This window comes from Asterias amurensis, chromosome 2, assembly GCF_032118995.1.
Source record: "Asterias amurensis chromosome 2, ASM3211899v1".
Taxonomy (NCBI): Eukaryota; Metazoa; Echinodermata; class Asteroidea; order Forcipulatida; family Asteriidae; genus Asterias; species Asterias amurensis.
This window is the reverse complement of record NC_092649.1, coordinates 12,010,144-12,028,344: the sequence shown is the minus strand read 5'-3', so window position 1 is coordinate 12,028,344 and position 18,201 is coordinate 12,010,144. Positions and strand designations below refer to the sequence as shown.

Below are 18,201 nucleotides of genomic sequence, written 5' to 3'. Positions count from 1 at the left end.
TTTGAGATACAACAAGTGAGAAGACTGGTCTTTGACAATCACCAATAGTGTCCACTGCCTTTAAAGTAGTAAGTTCAGCTGTTAAATATTAACATATTTGTAATGCTGTAGACTAATTATGTTTTTTTCCCCTTGAATTTTCCTTATGATGTTGTAGCTGTACAAGACGCAATGAGACCAAGTGTACTGGCTCTGAAGATCTTTCCAATCTGAGATGGTTGGGCAATGTGGACCAATGTATTGCTATACTCTCTGTGGACCCACCCAACACACCCAGACAAGGGACACAGGAGGTAATAATTTAGGAAATATTTTACTCTTTAGTCTTGTTACACTCAATTTTTGACAGGAACTGAGGAAGTTTTGTTTGAATGGCCATGCTTGATTACCTAAGCCCGGTTCATGCTTCCTGCGAATGCGAACCGAAGCGAATGTTGACAGCACAAATTCGCAACAAACAATTCGCAGCAGGCCAACATTGCTCAACTCACTTGAGAAAAACGCTACGAAAGGAGAGTTGTGACGTCAAATTCGCGTCAATTTCGCTAAGCATTGACAGGAAGTATGAACCGGGCTTTACTGTGTTTTATGTATGATTTAGGCGTATTGGGAAGTATGGTCCTCTATTTCAAACTTTCTATTGAGATGTGATATTTCCATTCAAAGTTGACAACCTGGCTCAGTCATGATTCAGGCACATTAATGGATTGAAAAATGTTTCTAAAAGAAACATCTGAATGTAGATGCAGTGAGTCCAAAGATTTGACCTCAAAAAAGGAGAGAAATTCGTACAGGTTTGTCAGTTCGACCAGATGGAATGCTCATGAATGTAGATACGTTCATGCTCTGTTAGTTTTTGGTGGAGTTTGAGGTAATACACAAATGCAGGCCTCTTATAACATTAACAATGTCTGGGAATTGTCAAATATGTAGATGTTTCGTTAAGAAATCACCTTAAACCTTGTCGAAATAAATAGAGGAAAGGAAGGTGTAGCCTTGTGTCCAAACCTCAAACTCTCTAAAATGAGACATCCGGGAATGTGAGGGGTTCAACCTGTAAACTAGGGGGTGACCGTATCAATTTCTAGGTTTGATCATTTCTGTACAATCACACTCCTTTGTATCATGTGATCATCTGGTAAGACTATAAACTCTCCTAATATTAATCACATGATGTAGCCATCATCCCTTGCAAATATATCCAGCAACGTAGCGAGTGTCATGTACTTTAATAATTGATCACTTATGTCTAAGGCAAACATCCCCAGTCAGTTTGGTTAGTCCTTGATTACATGAGGCTAGTAGAGTTAACGCGTGTGCACATTTCATCTGCAATATGGAGAGCAATACAAACGACATGTCTGGGTGCTCTTTTGTTAAGATTCATCAGGAGGGTGTGTACATGTTACATGTATGTAGTCAGAATCATTGATGGCAACATTATCATGAAGTTATCGTCTGCTGACTCAATTTATTCAGCCCTGCATGGTTTGAACATGATGTGCAGTTTAATTTACATGCAATCACTGTTGTTAATAAAGGCACTGGACACCTTCGGTAATTGTCAAAGACCATTCTCACACGGTGTATCCCAACATTAGCGAAAAATAATTAATCTGTGAACAATTTTAGTCAATTGGTCGTCGAAGTTGCCATCTTATTTTGTTATCTTACACTTCCTGTTCGGCGCTTAGAAACCTTGTATTCAGCGTTATACAAATGCATGTTATTATTATTATTAAGAGAAAAATGAAAGGCAAAACATCTTTGTTGTAAAAATTGGTATGCTCTCTCATTCAGGCCAGTTCAAAGTCTTTTATTATTTGAACGAAAAATTACCTCTTTCTCAAAAACTACGTTACTTCAGAGGGAGTTGTTTCTCACAATGTTGTATACTATCAACAGCTCTCCGTTGCACGGTATAAAGTAAGTTTTTATGCTAACAATTGTTTTGATTACCAATAGTGTCCAGTGCCTTTAGATTCATAAGGAGTGCATACATTGTACATGTAGTCAGGATTTTGTGATGACAACAATATCATGAAATTTTGTCCCCATACTTCGTATATTCAGCCCTGCACCTATTGAACATGTACAATGATGTACCGTTCAGTCTACATGCAATCACTGCTGTCAACACAGTGACATTATGTATGCCCAGATGTTTGGTTTGTTGATGACTATTCAGAAAACCTTGCATACATAAATAAATCTTAATCTACGTTTTAGGTTTCTGGTTGCCTCTGGGTGTACATGTAATGTATTTGAAATTCAACAAATAGAAATGTTTGACTAACTTGAGCTTATTTTATGTTTCGATGTAGATGTTTGGATAAAGGCATAGTGTGTGTATACTTTTGGTAATCGTAAAAGACCAGTTTCCTCAACATCCCAACAGTACTGTATCCCAACATTTGCATAAAATGACAAAACTGAAAACTTGGGCTCAATTGGTCATTGAAGTTGCGAGAAAAAAATGAATGAAAAAAAAAAACCATCAGCTAAATGATTATTAAATAGCACGGTAAACCCGAGGTAGTTGGTTCACATCCAGCTCTAGTCAAATTGTCTTTGTGCAACACTGAATCATGAAAAAGTAATAAAAATACTTTTTTTGACCCATTTGGAATGATTTGTAAAAGTATCTTGGCAGGGAAAATGACCAATCATCATTCAAAATGGTTATTGCCTTGACGTACACGTAGATACACTACTTGACATCCAAGATCCTAACTCCACAAAGAAAGCTAATTTTCTGCACTTTCAAGTTAACGCATTTTTACTTTCATAATAACAAGATTTTTTCTGAGAACCAGACAGGAAAATTACAATGCGATAAAGAAAGAACAACAATGGAGGTGTATTTTTTTAAAGTAGAAACCACAGGAAACTGAGTGAAGGCTAGGATGAAAGTACAATTACATTTCAGTTGCTTCTCAGTTCAGAAAATGAAAGTAAACTTTACTGTTGTTAGACAAGATTCGACTACCACATAATGATAATCTCAAGGTTCACTATGGCTTCCTATACACGTCACTGTTTAAAGGCAAAGTGTTGCTTTTGTTTTTGGAACTGTTCAATTGTTTTAATCCAATATGAATGTAGATGTAAACCTTTAAAAATTAACATTTGTGAAAATGTCAATGTAAAAGCTGGTCACGTTTTTAGGTATCGCCCAAAATCTGGAGCGAAAATGTTCATGCAGGAAGAGTATACTTAAAGGCAGTGGACACTATCGGTAATTACTCAAAATAATTATTAGCATAAAACCTTACTTGGTTGCGAGTAATGGGTAACTGTTGATAGTATAAAACATTGTGAGAAACAGCTCCCTCTGAAGTAACGTAGTTTTCAAGAAAAAAGTAATTATCCACGAATTTGACTTTGAGACCTCGGATTTAGAATTTGAGGTCTCGAAATCAAGCATCTGAAAGCACACATCTTCGTGTGACAGGGGATGTTTTTTCTTCCATTATTATCTCGCAACTTCTCGATGACCGATTGAGCTCAAATTTTCACAGGTTTGTTATTTTATGCGTATGTTGAGATACACCAACTGTCAAGACTAGTCTTTGACAATTACCAATAGTGTCCAGTGTCTTTAAAAACAAAGTTTTTTTGTTGGGAAGTTTTGTTGTTGCCCTTTTGAAATTCTCATGACCCTGAAGTGTGACAAAAAGAAATATTTTGCCAGACAAGTGAGTCCTGAAAGGCTGTGATTGTTGTAGATGATCTATAGTTAGCGGTTCTATTGAACCCATGTATGCATGTAATATTTATACCTTTGGTGTGGACAAAAACAACATGTGTGTTTCCGGTTGTCTAGTCAAGCATGAATGAAGGAACTGATACGTGGCCTAATGATAACCCGACTCTGCAAAGATGATGGTTTCTATCAATAATATTCTGTACAGTATTTGTTTCCATGCTATCCGTATTTTCATGTGTTCTCTTGGAGGTCTACACAACATTGGAGTGAATATCATAATACACCCTGTATAAATGTCCATCGACATTGGTGATCATTTGAATTGAACAAACTTAAATTGCTCAAAGTAGAAGGCTCAGTACTTGGATCTCGGACAGCGTGTCGAAATTCACAACAATATACCCGGGTACATGTCCAAACTTTGTTCACCCGCGCCATACAAACTGTGCTACCGCGGTCTGGCACGCTGATGCGGTGATTGCGTGAGAGATACGTGTACAGTAGTAGTGGAATGTGTGTCTGACACACATGTATTTTGAGCATAAGACGTCATTAGTGCAGAATGCTATTCTGTTTTTGTATGTATCTTTTTCTACAGCATTTATTGAATTTTTTTTTTTTTTGCGCCTTTTCTGCGGTATTTATTGCAAACATAGCATATTGTTTATACTAGTGCAGTATGCAACTGTGTGTTCTTTTCTCTTTCTGTCCATTTCAACAGGTTTGTGTGCAATTGTTTGAGTCCAGATGAGTAGCCTTCATGAAAATACAAACAAAACTTTTGAGAATAAATATGGTTTTCTGTTGATGTTTCTTTGTGAAACTAGAAAAAGGCAAAAAAATGATATAATAAATTCCAAATCAAATGTCTATTTTAAGAAAATGTTTTATGTGTCACAAATAATTTAGCATTGGTCCGATACGCTATCTTGTGCATGGGTAGCACCTTGTACAATGTTGGTTTTACTTGTTGATTTTGGTAATATCAAGGTCAAACATTGCCCAATGTATTATAGTACAACACTAATGCAGCTGCACATTGTATAGATCTGTGCACATATTTCTCCTGATATTGATTGATTGATCAAACTGCTAGCTGCCAATAAATAGCTGCCAGGAAGTACCCTGGCACTGCTGCCATGATTTATTCCTCTTCCCTGGAATACCCTAGTTCTGTAAAAGGTCATGAGTTAAACACTCTGACTTTTCACAGTTTGATCCCCCTCCAATGTCTAAAGCAACGACTGCTGCAGGCTTGTATGCTTAGTTTTGAAAGGGAAAGGATGAGGAAATAGTGAGTTTCTACCAGAGAGTTTCAAGGGCATCAAGGCAATGACCAAGGGACACGGAGGCAATCACCTTTTTTTGACTCTGTGAAGTACATCCTGCTACTGTATTAAATATTATTACCCAATGCATGATGCTGTTCACTAGTTTAAAGAATTTTTAAAATTTAAAACAGTCTTCCGTGTGGACAGATGTACCTTTAAAATATTTTACATGTAGCTATGTAAAAGAGAAATGAAAATCTAATTAAAGGCAGTGGACACTATTGGTAACTACTCAAAATAATTATTAGCATAAAACCTTTCTTGGTGATGAGTAATAGGGAGAGGTTGATGGTATAAAACATTGTGAGAAACAGCTCCCTCTGAAGTGCCATAGTTTTTGAGAAAGAAGTAATTTTCCACGAATTTGATTTCGAGACCTCAGATTTAGAACTTGAGGTCTCATAATCAACCATCTAAACGCAGACAACTTCGTGTGGCAAGGGTGTTTCTTTCTTTCATTATTATCTCGCAACTTCGATGACCGATTGAGCTCAAATTTTCACAGGTTAGTTATTTTATGCATATGTTGAGATACACCAACTGTGTAGGCTAGTCTTTGACAATTGCCAATAGTGTCCACTGCCTTTAAAGATGCAGGAAATGCAACCCAAATTAAATGCAACCCAAACTGTATTTCCTCTTTCCTTGATCTCATTACAGCTGACACTAACCACCCGAGGTCTACCCAAACTGGACGATGGTAGTGCCTATGGTTACCAGTGTACATTTGGTGACTTACCTCGTGCAGAGGCTACAGTGGTTACCATGAACGATACATCCATGGTGCAGTGCTTAACACCTGCAAGTGATGTATTACCTCCGATAGGACCAGGTAAACAAATAATTTTCTTATTAGTTCAGGTTTTTACCCATAGACTGATGTGTGTAAACACTGTATACTCAGTACTTTCCTGAGTCCTGTGACAAAAAATATCACAGGCATAACAGTGAAACTCATGGTCTACAAACAGGTATTGACCCCTTGCACGCACGTCATATGCGGTGACTGTCGTACGCTCACCAGTTATGTTTACGTGTAAACGCCGCGTCGTCTAAAAATGTGCACTTAACTGAATGATGCACAGAGACATTGCCCATCATTATGGCGCATCCAAGCTTATTCTATATTGGGTCAATGAACAGCTTTTCTGATAGAAATGTTTCTCTTGGGAATTGATACTGAAATTAATTCAGTGGTATTTCAATGGTACACCAATCATTTACCTTTGTTTTGAATAGTTCTGAATTCTGATGCCGTTTGTCTGCCACAAATTACAGCACACTGTATTAAAGAGACACGTTGCCTTGGATCGGTCCATGAAAAGTGTTTGAAACCATTTGTTATAAGGTAGGTGCATTTGGTTAGAAAGATGTAAAAGTAAAACACAATAATCCTTATAAACATGCCTTAACATTGCTTGGTTTTCTTATTACTTTGCGAAAACTAACACGGTTGGCCATTTTATGGAGTCAATGGCGTGCCATGTTAGTTCATGACATACATATAAGGAAAACCATGCAATTTCGAGGCATATTTATATGGAACATTATGATCTACTTTTAAAACATCTTTCTAACCATTTTGCTTTTTATTACAGTTTCAATCGCTTTTCATAGACCAACTTGCCCGATGAAAGGAAACGTGTCCCTTTTAAAGGCTTGTGTTGTGTCTTTGATTCTATCATCATCGTTTTTTTATGGTTGTGTTTGTGTGGACTATAAATGTTACAAGGATATAGATTACCAGTTCTTCTTTTTATGAAAACAGCACAGGCCTTGTGTTATTGGTTTTGTTTTGTTTTGTTTTGGTTTTGTTTTCTTTGTTCGTTTTTTTCCCATGTCATATAATTCACAATAGCCTTGTAAATTGAAATAATTTGTACAGGTCCTTCGGCTGCTTTGAGTATACTGCGGTCATTTGTTGTGAAATGGTCTACAATTTGATTCAAAACGGACGCTAAGCACAATACAATCCAATTCAATTCAATTCAATTCAATTCAATTCAATTCAATTCAATTCAAATTCAATTCAATTCAATTCAATTCAATTCAATTCAATTCAATTAAACTTATTTACTTCATCACAGTTTACAAGTAAAAAGTGAAAGTTGTTTTCCCTGTTTGCACTAAAAACACAATTTATTTTAAAACACAAGAATTATTTACACAAATTTAGTTTTAAACAATAAATAGTTCATATTTTAAAAAGAGAGAACCAGTTAGTGTTGGTGTATTGTGTGAAGGATTATATTCAGTGATAAAATGAGAACTTTAGAGTTGACCTCTAAAGACTTTTTTTGTGAATCGATGTTTCAGTGAATTCAGCCGACTTAAAGGCACTAGACACTATTGGTAATTACTCAAAATAAAAATAAAAATAAAGAAAAAAACCCTACTTGTTTATGATCAATGGAGAGCTGTTGATAGTATAAAGCATTGACTTGTGAGAAACAGTTCCCTCTAAATTATTCAAGTTTTTGAGAAAGAAGTAATTTTTCAGTAAAATATTTGAATTGAATTTGAGACTTCAGCTGAGGCCATACAGTCGTTAAACATTATTTTCAGCAGTGTACTTCAAGGTCTATATTCTCAGTTTGTTATTACATGTACGTGTGTATGTAGATGATATAAAAGGGTACATCCATGTGCTTTTAATAATGGCGGTGCATGTTACTAGGGGACCATGTGATACATCATGTCATGTACGCCATAACATCAAGGACGTTAGCATGATATGATAGAAGAAAGACAAAAAACATTCTAACCCTGAAAATCTTAAAATAACACTCTTGTTTCCTGAATTATTTTTTTCAATGCAATAAAATAGAACATTTCTTGACTAGACTGACGTCTGGTAATGTTGTCCAATGAAAGACTTCCGCAGTGTATATAGATTAATTTCATATCTCCATGGCTCTGTGACTCATCAAACTGTACACCATGAAGTATGTTTCCCATTTTGAAATTACTTATACCTGTAAAGACACCAGGGAAATAACAAGTTGGATTGTGCACAGATACATGGAGTAGCATTAGTCCATAGGGTTATACAGGTTTCTAATATTGTTACAAAATATGAGAACATAGAATTAGCCGTCGCAACCTGCTTACCAACCAAAAGGCTTTTTTAGAAGTGAGTTGTCTGATGTTTTTGACCCTAGTAGAGTCTTTCCAAGAATCTTATTCCATCTTCGAAAACGCCAGTAACAATTAATCATTGGTGTGGTTGTACTATGAGGACTTCATTATTTGTCTTATATATACACAGTATGTATTTAATCATCTGGGAGAAAAGAAACCAAGTTGTAATTGGAGTTAAGATAGAATTTCACGTTAATCATCAATGGTTTTATTTGAACAGGTTTCTTGAGAGTAGAGCTTGCCATCCATTCCACAGAAACCTCCCTCGACATTGTGAGCACCGACTTTGATTTCTACGACTGTGGGACCTTCACAAGTTGCATGCAGTGTATTGGCAACAAGTACAAATGTGACTGGTGTATCTTTGAGAATAAATGCCGTGGAAACTCAACGTCCTGTGATGCCAGTGGGATTATAACCAAGGAGGAGGTCAGTCTAGTCTAGGGGATAATGTGGGTTGAGTTTTATACTCGGTTTTACTCCCACTATTGGTAGGCAACCATTGGTAGAAAAGTAGACCTAAATTTGGCAATACATGGATTGCACATGATGTCATTGACCGCCATCTTTGAAGGGAAGCAGTGGAAAAGAGTACGCGTTTTACCCCCACCGTTGGTAGACAACCATTGGTAGGAAACCATAGGTAGGCAAGTCGATCCAATTCTGTCAAGACCTAAATATGGCAGTACATGGATTGCACATGATGTCATTGACCGCCATCTTTGAAGGGAAGCAGTGGAAAAGAGTACGCGTTTTACCCCCACCGTTGGTAGACAACCATTGGTAGTAAACCATAGGTAGGCAAGTAGATACAATTCTGTCCAAGAATAAGTACATGGATTGCACTTGACATCAATGACCACCATCTTAGTTGACAAACAATGGAAAAGTGTCAGGGCTGCGCACAACTTTTGGCAAATGGTTGCCTGTAACGCATGCATGTTTCATCAACGATAGCGGCTAATGCAAGGGGGTTTATTCTAGACAAGTGTAATTCTGATGGGTTGAGACTGAATGTGTTGGTTTCTAAGCCTTTTAATTAAAATTGATTTGAATGCCAGTGAAAGCAGCCATCGATTTCTCAAAACTCTTCCTAACTTAAGACTAATCTTAGGACTCAGAACGAGTCCCAACCTTCCACTGTATCAGATTAATCCTAAGTTAGGAACTCGAGATCAGACACGTCCCAACTTTTGTGAAATCGACCCCAGGTAGCCAGGCTCTTCATATAAGTTCCAGACCTTATTTCTTGATGAACGGAGATCTGTAAATGCACTTCTCTGGACATCAGGCATACTTAAATCATTCATGGAACTTTCTCAAATAGCTAGTAATACGAATCTTCACTTGTGTTTCCAAACAAGATTATTTCTCAAAGTTCATTAATTTATATTTTCTGGTTTAGTGTTGAAGCAACAAATTCTGCTTATTAGCTTTATGAAAAGTATAGAGGTGTAATGAGCATAGAAAATTCTTTGTAGTTTTGTTTTTCTTGTTTCTTTGCATTGTTCTTGTTATTGTACAGAGCTTTGATCATTGTTAAAGGCGCTTTATAAAAACCTATATTATTATTATTATTATAAAATGGATATTGAAGTAACATTGATGTACTTGTATTTTTTCCAGGGCACCCAGTTTGGTGAGCTACTCTGCCCTCGTATTGTGAATGATAGCGTTGATATCCTACTGGCAGCAGATGTCACAAGTGGCTTCCTCGTACCCACTGCTCATCTACCCATACCAAAGGTAAAGCCCGGCTCATACTTCCTGCAAATGCGAAGTGAATTTGAAGTGAATTTGACGTCACAACTAAGTTTTCGCTGCGATATTCGCAAGAGAGTTGAGCAGAGTTCAACCCCTGCGAAGTATTCGTTGCAAATTTGTGACTTCAACATACTCTTCGCATTCGCATTCACAGAAAGTATGAAACGGGCTAAAGACCCTCTCAGACCTGGAAATAACCCATGGTACTTGCAGCACTTGCCAGGGTGCCCTCTGCTCAACATTTCCCTTGTAAGGTGCCATTACTAAAGAAAAATTGCTGTGCCCCTTCAAGAAAGATATTCAAGGCCTGCCCCTCTCACTCTCTCTCTAGTGTTGTCGATTTCTGAAAGTCAAGTCGCCAATTCATGTGACTTGTTGTGACGATGCAATTGCAAACTTTACTGTGTCAAAATGGGACAACAGCACACAATGTACAACTTAAATTCACTTCTAGTTGATTATTATGTGAAGTATGAATTGGGCTTGATTTTCTTGGCACTCCAGCCAGAAACTGGTCTACTTCAATCAATTCCATTTCAAATAAATCATGTTTTGGTCTGGTGTGTTGTGTAATGCACATAAAGGAACCCCGTGCACTTATTGTAAAGAGAAGGGGTTTGCCTCGGGTTTCCACGTCTGATCGGCAGCATATTGCGCCACATCACCATGTAAACCCTAGCGTGGTGCTAAAAAGGAATAGATCTCATACTTTAAAAGCGTTGCTCCACATATCTCGCAGGACAAGCGCTTTATTACGCCCGTAGAGGTGTGATAAAGCGCTATGATAATAACTAAGTATTATTATTGCTATAATTACCACTGACGCTTTAAATGTATGGCATTGCCTTGATAACAATGCAGATAACAATGTAGTCTTTTGTTTGATAACTATAGCTTGGAGAAAAGGGGTACAAGTGTGTCCTGCAATATGAAGACAGGGCTGAGGAGGTTGGGGCAGTCAGAGTCAGTGAATCTAGCCTGCAATGCAACCCAAGAATAGTAAGTGTACCAATATGTTTTAACTTGATAGGAGTCATGGACTGGTTGATTCAGTCTGACTGACAGGCCACATTAATGTTTCGCAATACCGTGGGAGTCACACCCAAGACCCTTCCTATTGTCAACATGTGGGGCGGATGTGGGCAAACATCCTCTTGAAAGCTAAAAGAAAATAGCATGATAAAATAGAGAAATGAAACAAACAGTGTGAAAGAAATGGAACAAACGTAACAGTGTCGCAAAAAACAAAGTTGTTTTAGAACCAAACTTGGTTTCAAAAAGAAAGTAATTTTTAGTGCAAATCCGGGGTTGTGGTAACATTGAATGTAGTTTTTTTTACCGTGTAAACTGTAAAAAACATGATTGCATGATACATGAATGTTGAGTGTTTGACGAAGACTAGAGCAAGCTTGTCGAAACGTTGAGACCAATTAACAAACCACTCTGCGGCAGTTGAGTTAGTAATGAGAAGTCCCCCTGATTCACTAAGCAAAAGTAGTAGTCCCGGCTGATTTTCTACCTTCCGCCCAGTTACAAAAAAAAAGCAAAACATTTCTTATCAGAACTGAGTAGTCTCCCAAATTCCGAAAGATCTACTCCTCGGTAGTATAAGATAAGCAAGACAAGCTCTCAAAGAGCATAGTCTACTCAGCAAGTAGATATACACATGGTGTTACCCCAGACCAAATACACATGAAGTGTTTTGATGAATGTTTTGGTGTAGTCCACTTCATGAGTTTGTGGTCAGACCAGGAACATCCGAGCCTAAATAACACGTATAAACATCCTTCCTGAAGTAACCCTCCAACCCTTTTCCTTTCTTGGATTGCATCCCAATACTTAGAGGGTTTAGTGGTTTAGGATGTTAGGATTAGTGTTTGGAATGTCAAAGGTTCAGTCACATCTATTCATGTCAATGTTTTCATCACAAAGCCTGAAACAAAGTTGGTTTTGTTCTCCAGTTTCCAATCACTCACTCATCCACTTCATGTCATTTTAGAAATCTTTACCGTGCCTCTGCAGTGTGTTGTTTTTTCTTCCCCGGACCTTTTGAAGTGTTAATTTAAAGATTTTTTTTTTAAAAAGAATATCTTTGTCATAATGTAACCTTGATATAACAGGCCTTGAAATAACCAACGAAAACCACAGCAACTGCCGTGGTGCCCTGTGCTTTAGCTGTGGTGCCCTGTGCAAGGTTCCTGTACAAATTTACAATACTGAACGAGGTGCCCCTTACCAGAAGGACATTTATGTGCCCCACAGCAACAGACTCATAAAATGCACCGGGATTTGTCATACTCTTTCAAGATGTTACTGGATGTCTTATCCTGAATAGGCCTGAACCTTGGCAGTAAGCCACGGCCAGTAATCGCTGTGGTATGCTGGAGTCTGATACTTGCCTTCCATATGCCAAATACAATGATAAAGATTACAGGCAGCCTTTCATCTCTCGTAATCATCGTTTGTACAACTATTACACAATAAACCCCTGAAAAAGGGAGATTTTGAGCATGAGTTCTAGCACCCCTTGTCCCTTTTTGTATGGGGAGAATGAAGCATATTACAGACGGCTGTGGTACATGTATGCTGGAGTCTGAGACTTGCCTCTTATATGCCGAATTTAAAGACAAATATTGTTGGCATTCTGTCGTCTCTCATAATCTTGACTGTACAACAATCAGGGATTACACAATACCCTCTGAAAAGGGGAGATTTTGAGCTTGAGTTCCAGTACCCGTTGTACCTATTTGTATGGGGGTAATAAAGCATAACACACTCATTGTATGCCTATGATGCATACAGTGGATTGGATTATCTGGAGATTTTATTATGTCAACTGCAAGAACCGAAAGAGAAGGCTCCCAAATATTCTGTGTGTTCATAAACATCCACCTTTATTCAGTTTGGAAAAGTTTGGCTAAAAAAGTTGTTATCTGACGGGAAGTGGTTAATATAAAAATATCAACTCATTGCCAAGTTATTAATTAATTGATCCATCAATCTATCAATACACCTTTTATGATACAGTCGACAGTCTTTTGAATTAATCAAGTGGTACTTGTGTAGTAATGTTTGTATCTTACAAAGTCCAGTTTAATGTGGTCTACATGATGCAGATTTATTGATTCATTCTGTTTTCCTACAACAACTCATTTTAGAGAGTTTTATGTCTTGGATCAATGTAAAGTGTTGTCATCTTACACAAGGTTTTTTTTTTTTTTTTTTCATAAATGGAACTATTGCCCTTTTAAAATTGCAGCGTTTTTGGCTTTGGTTTCTGTGAAGAAAGTAAGAAACATAGTGTTGTCATTTTATAATCCAAAGCGAAGTCATTGTATTCAGTTCAATTCAATTCAATTTCAACTCAATTTGTATTGGTCCTACCATGGAGGAAATTCATTTTGAATACATGCAATACAGACAAAATTAATAACGCACAATCATAAATAAACTACTGGAAATACATACTATTAATTAATCAGAAAACTACATAATAAACCACAACAGAATCATACTGAAAACAACATCTAAGCAGAAGTAAACAAAGCAGTTTAACACTGAGGTTGAGTAGACGGACAGAGTATGGTATGAAGGAGTTGAGGTACCTGTTTGTTTTGCATTGAAGTGACTGCCATCTCCTACCACTTCTTAGTCTGATGAAGAATTTGTTCAATGGATGGTTAATGTTTCATTCGACTGCCTCTACTTTAGATCGAACCTTATCTTTGCAAGTTTCATCAAGATCGCTGTCTATCCCTAGGATTTTTGATAACCTTGAACATGACACAGCAGATAGCAGTGTGCGATGAAGAGTAACGTTAAAAGTTTTTTTAGGAGATAGTTAGAACAAATGTTGCATTGTGTAATCCAGTACATAGTCATTGTAAAACATTGAACAGAGAAACAATCAAGGCTGTTCCTAATGTTGGAATTAGGATTGAGAATATCTTAAGATTGAACGATTTCACTTGAAGATGAGCAGATACTCTTCAAAACCTCAAGACCCAACATTATATCACCATTCATTGATTCAAACTTGCATTTATTCCATACATCATGAAAACAGAACAAACAATTCTTTTAAAGGAATAACCAATACACAAAGCTTTTTATTGAGGGAGAGAAAAACAAATAATTAGAGTATGGAGGCATCATCTGGAAGGCGAGGTTTATGTAGGGATGCCTGGGGACAGACAATAAACGGGGACAAGAACGTACGGACAGTTAATTAGAACAAAGACAGACATGATGAAGACAACAATTTCTCCTCACCTCCGACATTTCTTCCTAGAGGATATTAATTTCACATGGTTGTCACGTCTTGATTAGTTGTTGGTCGTGATGTGTTAATGATCTCTTACATTTGTTACAATCAATGAGTTTGCTAATAATGTAGGTTGTACACTATGCATGATGCAAATGGTGCTCAATATCTTCATGTTACCTGGGCCCAATTTCATTTAGCCTGTTAGCACTAAAACCTGTTAAACATAGAACAAAACTTGCTTAGCAGAAACATATTCTGGGTCTCTGGATTAGACACCCAGCAATTGGCGCATTATAGTGTTTTAGCACAGAAAGGTGTACGGAATTTGGCACCTAATTTGTTGTACACATCAATTAGGTTGTCATGGCCGAGTGGTTAACAGCATCAAATTCACATTCTGGTGGTTAAGTCATCAGAGTGTGGGTTTGAATCCCCGTCATGACACTTCATGTCCTTGAGCAAGATACTTTACAATGTTTGCTGCTCTCCACCCAGGGGTGTAAATGGGTACCTGTGAGGGTAGAGGTTGATATACATGTAGTAAGTACAACACATGTATGAACAAGCATTTGGAGCAACAGCAGCTCAGGTCTGTTTACTTCCCAGGGAGTTGAGAAATACTAATGTAAAGGCAGTGACACGATTATTGTAAAATGCGCTATATTATTATGATTGTTAATTTGTTTTGTCTCCCCTCAGTATGAATATTCAACTGATGTGAACAACTTACCAGTCTCTCTAACTGTGCTTTGGAACAATAACTTCGAAATAGATAATCCGGACAACCTTATTGGTAAGTAGTGGTAGTTGACCTTTAAACTATGATAGATGTAGTAATAGTTTAATAATGGTACACTCAGTGTAGACCTTTCTTTTGTTGATAAAACGCGCTGGTTGGCATGGACGACCAAGTGCTAGCAAAACATTCAATCGTGTTGTTCTGCAAATTTTTGCATAACAGAAAATACATCCCATGATTGGTTGCTTTGTTTCCAACAGACTCAACACTATTTTTTTAATATTTTGTGTAAAATTATTTAGAATCTGTTTTTGCTTTTGCATGAATGGCCTCCCAAAGGTTTTCAAACTTGGTTGGCAGAAAACTTGGGCAGTGCATTGCAATGGAAAGGTCTATACAAAATATATAGACTGTCACAGCCAACATTTGTGTGCATAAAACACTAACAATCATGTACCTCCTAATTGATAACAGCAGAAAGTGTTCAGTGCTGGATGGACAGTTTCCACATTTTTTTTTTTATAGAACCAGCCTGTCGTCACCTACGTGTTGGAAAGTGATTATTCCACATCAAATCATTACACATTATAAAGGATGGAAGTACTTAAGGCAATACCACTTCCAGAGCATGTTCCTGAACTAGCATGTGCTAGATGTCAACTGTGAGAAATACCCATCCCTTGACAGTTAACAGCCTAGGTGTGAATGGATACATTTGGGTCTGATTCCAACTCGGGCAATTTTGAACCTCTGCAGACACTAGGGCTGTTGAAATATTACGGATATATCTAAAGGGCCTCAAAATGTCAGGCAGTTGGTTCCGATTTATGAGGGAAGCTTTCTGTATGCTCAGAGGTATTTTTCTTAAGAGCTTTTGGCGGCTGCTCAAGGAAGGGTGTTCTCATTTTGAGATGGGACGGGGAAATTGTTTGCAGTATCGAGGATGCAACGTCGATGTTTGTGGGTCGTAGTTAATTATTGTATTAAGGAGACAGGTCAAGCTTATCGAGGTCTCCAGAGTGCTGTTCTTTGTGAAGGAAGGTGGGGTCTAGTAGTGTTCATGGCCTGATTTCTGAAGCTGGTTAGAAAAACCACATAATTTTCTTGTGTCTGATCTTCCACACCATTGAACAGTTTCCTAGGATCAGTTGAGGTTTGCGGTAGCACCATGTGAAGATCTTTCTTTTGAGTAGTGTTGGTTCTGAGAAGAACCGTTGGTTTCAAACTCAGCGTTTTTTTATCAGTATGCTCTGATTGATTTCTATTTTCTAGAAAAACCAAAACTTCTTGAAAATTGAACTCGAGTGCTGAATATTGTCATACAGGTTTGAATTTAGAAAAAAAGATAAAACGAAACATTTACTTGAACTTCAATTACAGGTAAAATTTCAACAAATGAATCCCTTGAATTATCGGTGGACAAATTTATGAGGACTTTACCGAAGGTGTACATCACCTTGTTTGCTTTTGATTCGATCTGACCTGATTATTTTCTTGACAGGTTGGCCTTGGTTTATATTTTAGTTTTGAAACGAGGTTCAAATTGGTAATTTCCTCTGCTACCTCATAGCTTCATGTAGTTGCGTGGGATTGAGACAAGAGTTGTTCGCAAGCGGCACATTACTGACTGGAAACATCCTGTGTTTGAAGGAAATTCAAGTGTGAAGTTTGAGAAACTCTACCTCCGCACAAACTTTTTTTCTTTCTTTCTTTCCTTTATTTTTTTTATTAAGAAAAAGGGTTTATCCTGGCTAGACTGCTGCAACCTTCTTCTCAATAAATCTTCAATAAATCCTAAACAGTGCTGCTCTGTGATGAACTGTGTGTTCAGGCCTAAATGATAAAGTTCTAATGACGTCAGTATCAACGACACACATGATTTTTGAGCAGTTCTGTTGCATATCGTACAAGAGACTTATTTAAAGGAAAAGTATAGACGATGTGACCTATGTGTACATTCAAACCGCCCTCTGTTGACGAAACACTATATACGTCATGTTTCTCCAGGCAAAAAGACGCGTAGTCATGGTAAGATTGCATACACTTTCTAGCTGGCTGCCAAAACACAAAGGTTTTGCCCGGCGGCATGCGCACGAATCATGTTATAGTTTTCGTGTGACGTCAGAGGTCACATCGTCAATACAGTACCTTTGGTTTTTGGAACTGTCTGGTAGACATATACAATCAAACTAACATCTGAAAATTGCATTTCAAACGTTCACAGTTTTGGGATACTGCTGAAAATACAAATCAAATACGTAAAATGTTTCTCAAAATGCTCTATACTATCAAACACTGCCGTACGCTTCTAACCAACAGTTTTTATTGCCGTTAATTTTTAGAGTGTTTACCAAACGGACACCTTCCCTTTAAGAGACACAAACAAGGCCTATACTAATACTTGGGCTTACATAAAAAGGAAACAATATGACATTTTGATTAAAATAACAGGTCATTGTATGATGACTTCCTCTTTGGGTTGGGAATAGACACAGCAGATGTGGTCTTGATACCAGTGAATCATGACCAATCAGCGCTTGTTATTACCCAATGACAGTGCTGTACATTGCCTTGTATTGGGCTTAATAAACTCCCTTGTAAACTAGGTCAATGCCATCTGGTTATTGCTAATACAAGGCAGTGGAAACACCTCCAGATGTTTGGTGCATACAGCAGTGATGCCTCATAGATTCAATTTTTGGGGGTTAAAAAAAAAGAAAGATATATTTTCATTACTTTGAAGTGAAATGTTTCTTAAAGGCATTGGTGGACACCTTTGGTGAATGTGAAAGACCAGTATTTTCACGTATCCCAACGTATGCCAAAAATAACAAATCTGTGAAAACTTTGACTCAATTCGTCATCGAAGGCAAGAGAATTTAATGAAAGAAGAAACACCCATGTGTGCTTCCAGATGCCTAATAAAAAGCTTCAGGCCTGAAGCGTTTTAATATTTGAGTGAGAATTTACCTCTTTCTCAAAAACTCTGTTGTTTCAGAGGAAGTCATTTCTCTCCATGTTTTATACTACCAACAGCTCTCTAGTGCACGTAAACCAAATTAGTTTTTATGCTAACAATTATTTTGAGTAATTACCACTGGTGTCCAGTGCCTTTAAAATCCGTTTAACTATTAAAAAAATTCTTAACAAAAGTCGTTTTTGCCATTAATTTTGTCAGTGATTACCAAAACAGGTTTTCCCATTCTTTAAGAAAAACAAAAGTGATTGAAAATCCACATTGGGCCATCTC

The 18,201-nt window shown here is 37.4% G+C and overlaps 1 protein-coding gene across 2 annotated transcripts in view; it reads left to right on the top strand.

The window, feature by feature from the left end:
* The window catches only part of LOC139951366 (plexin-A2-like), a 96,056-nt gene that overhangs the window by 41,773 nt on the left and 36,082 nt on the right, over nucleotides 1–18,201 (top strand). For both annotated transcript variants that reach the window (XM_071950244.1, XM_071950236.1), the window contains exons 6-11: nucleotides 158–293; nucleotides 5,701–5,872; nucleotides 8,402–8,610; nucleotides 9,808–9,927; nucleotides 10,840–10,944; nucleotides 14,912–15,005. In XM_071950244.1, coding sequence (XP_071806345.1) covers nucleotides 158–293; nucleotides 5,701–5,872; nucleotides 8,402–8,610; nucleotides 9,808–9,927; nucleotides 10,840–10,944; nucleotides 14,912–15,005 — 836 coding nt within the window. The remainder of the gene's footprint in view (nucleotides 1–157; nucleotides 294–5,700; nucleotides 5,873–8,401; nucleotides 8,611–9,807; nucleotides 9,928–10,839; nucleotides 10,945–14,911; nucleotides 15,006–18,201) is intronic.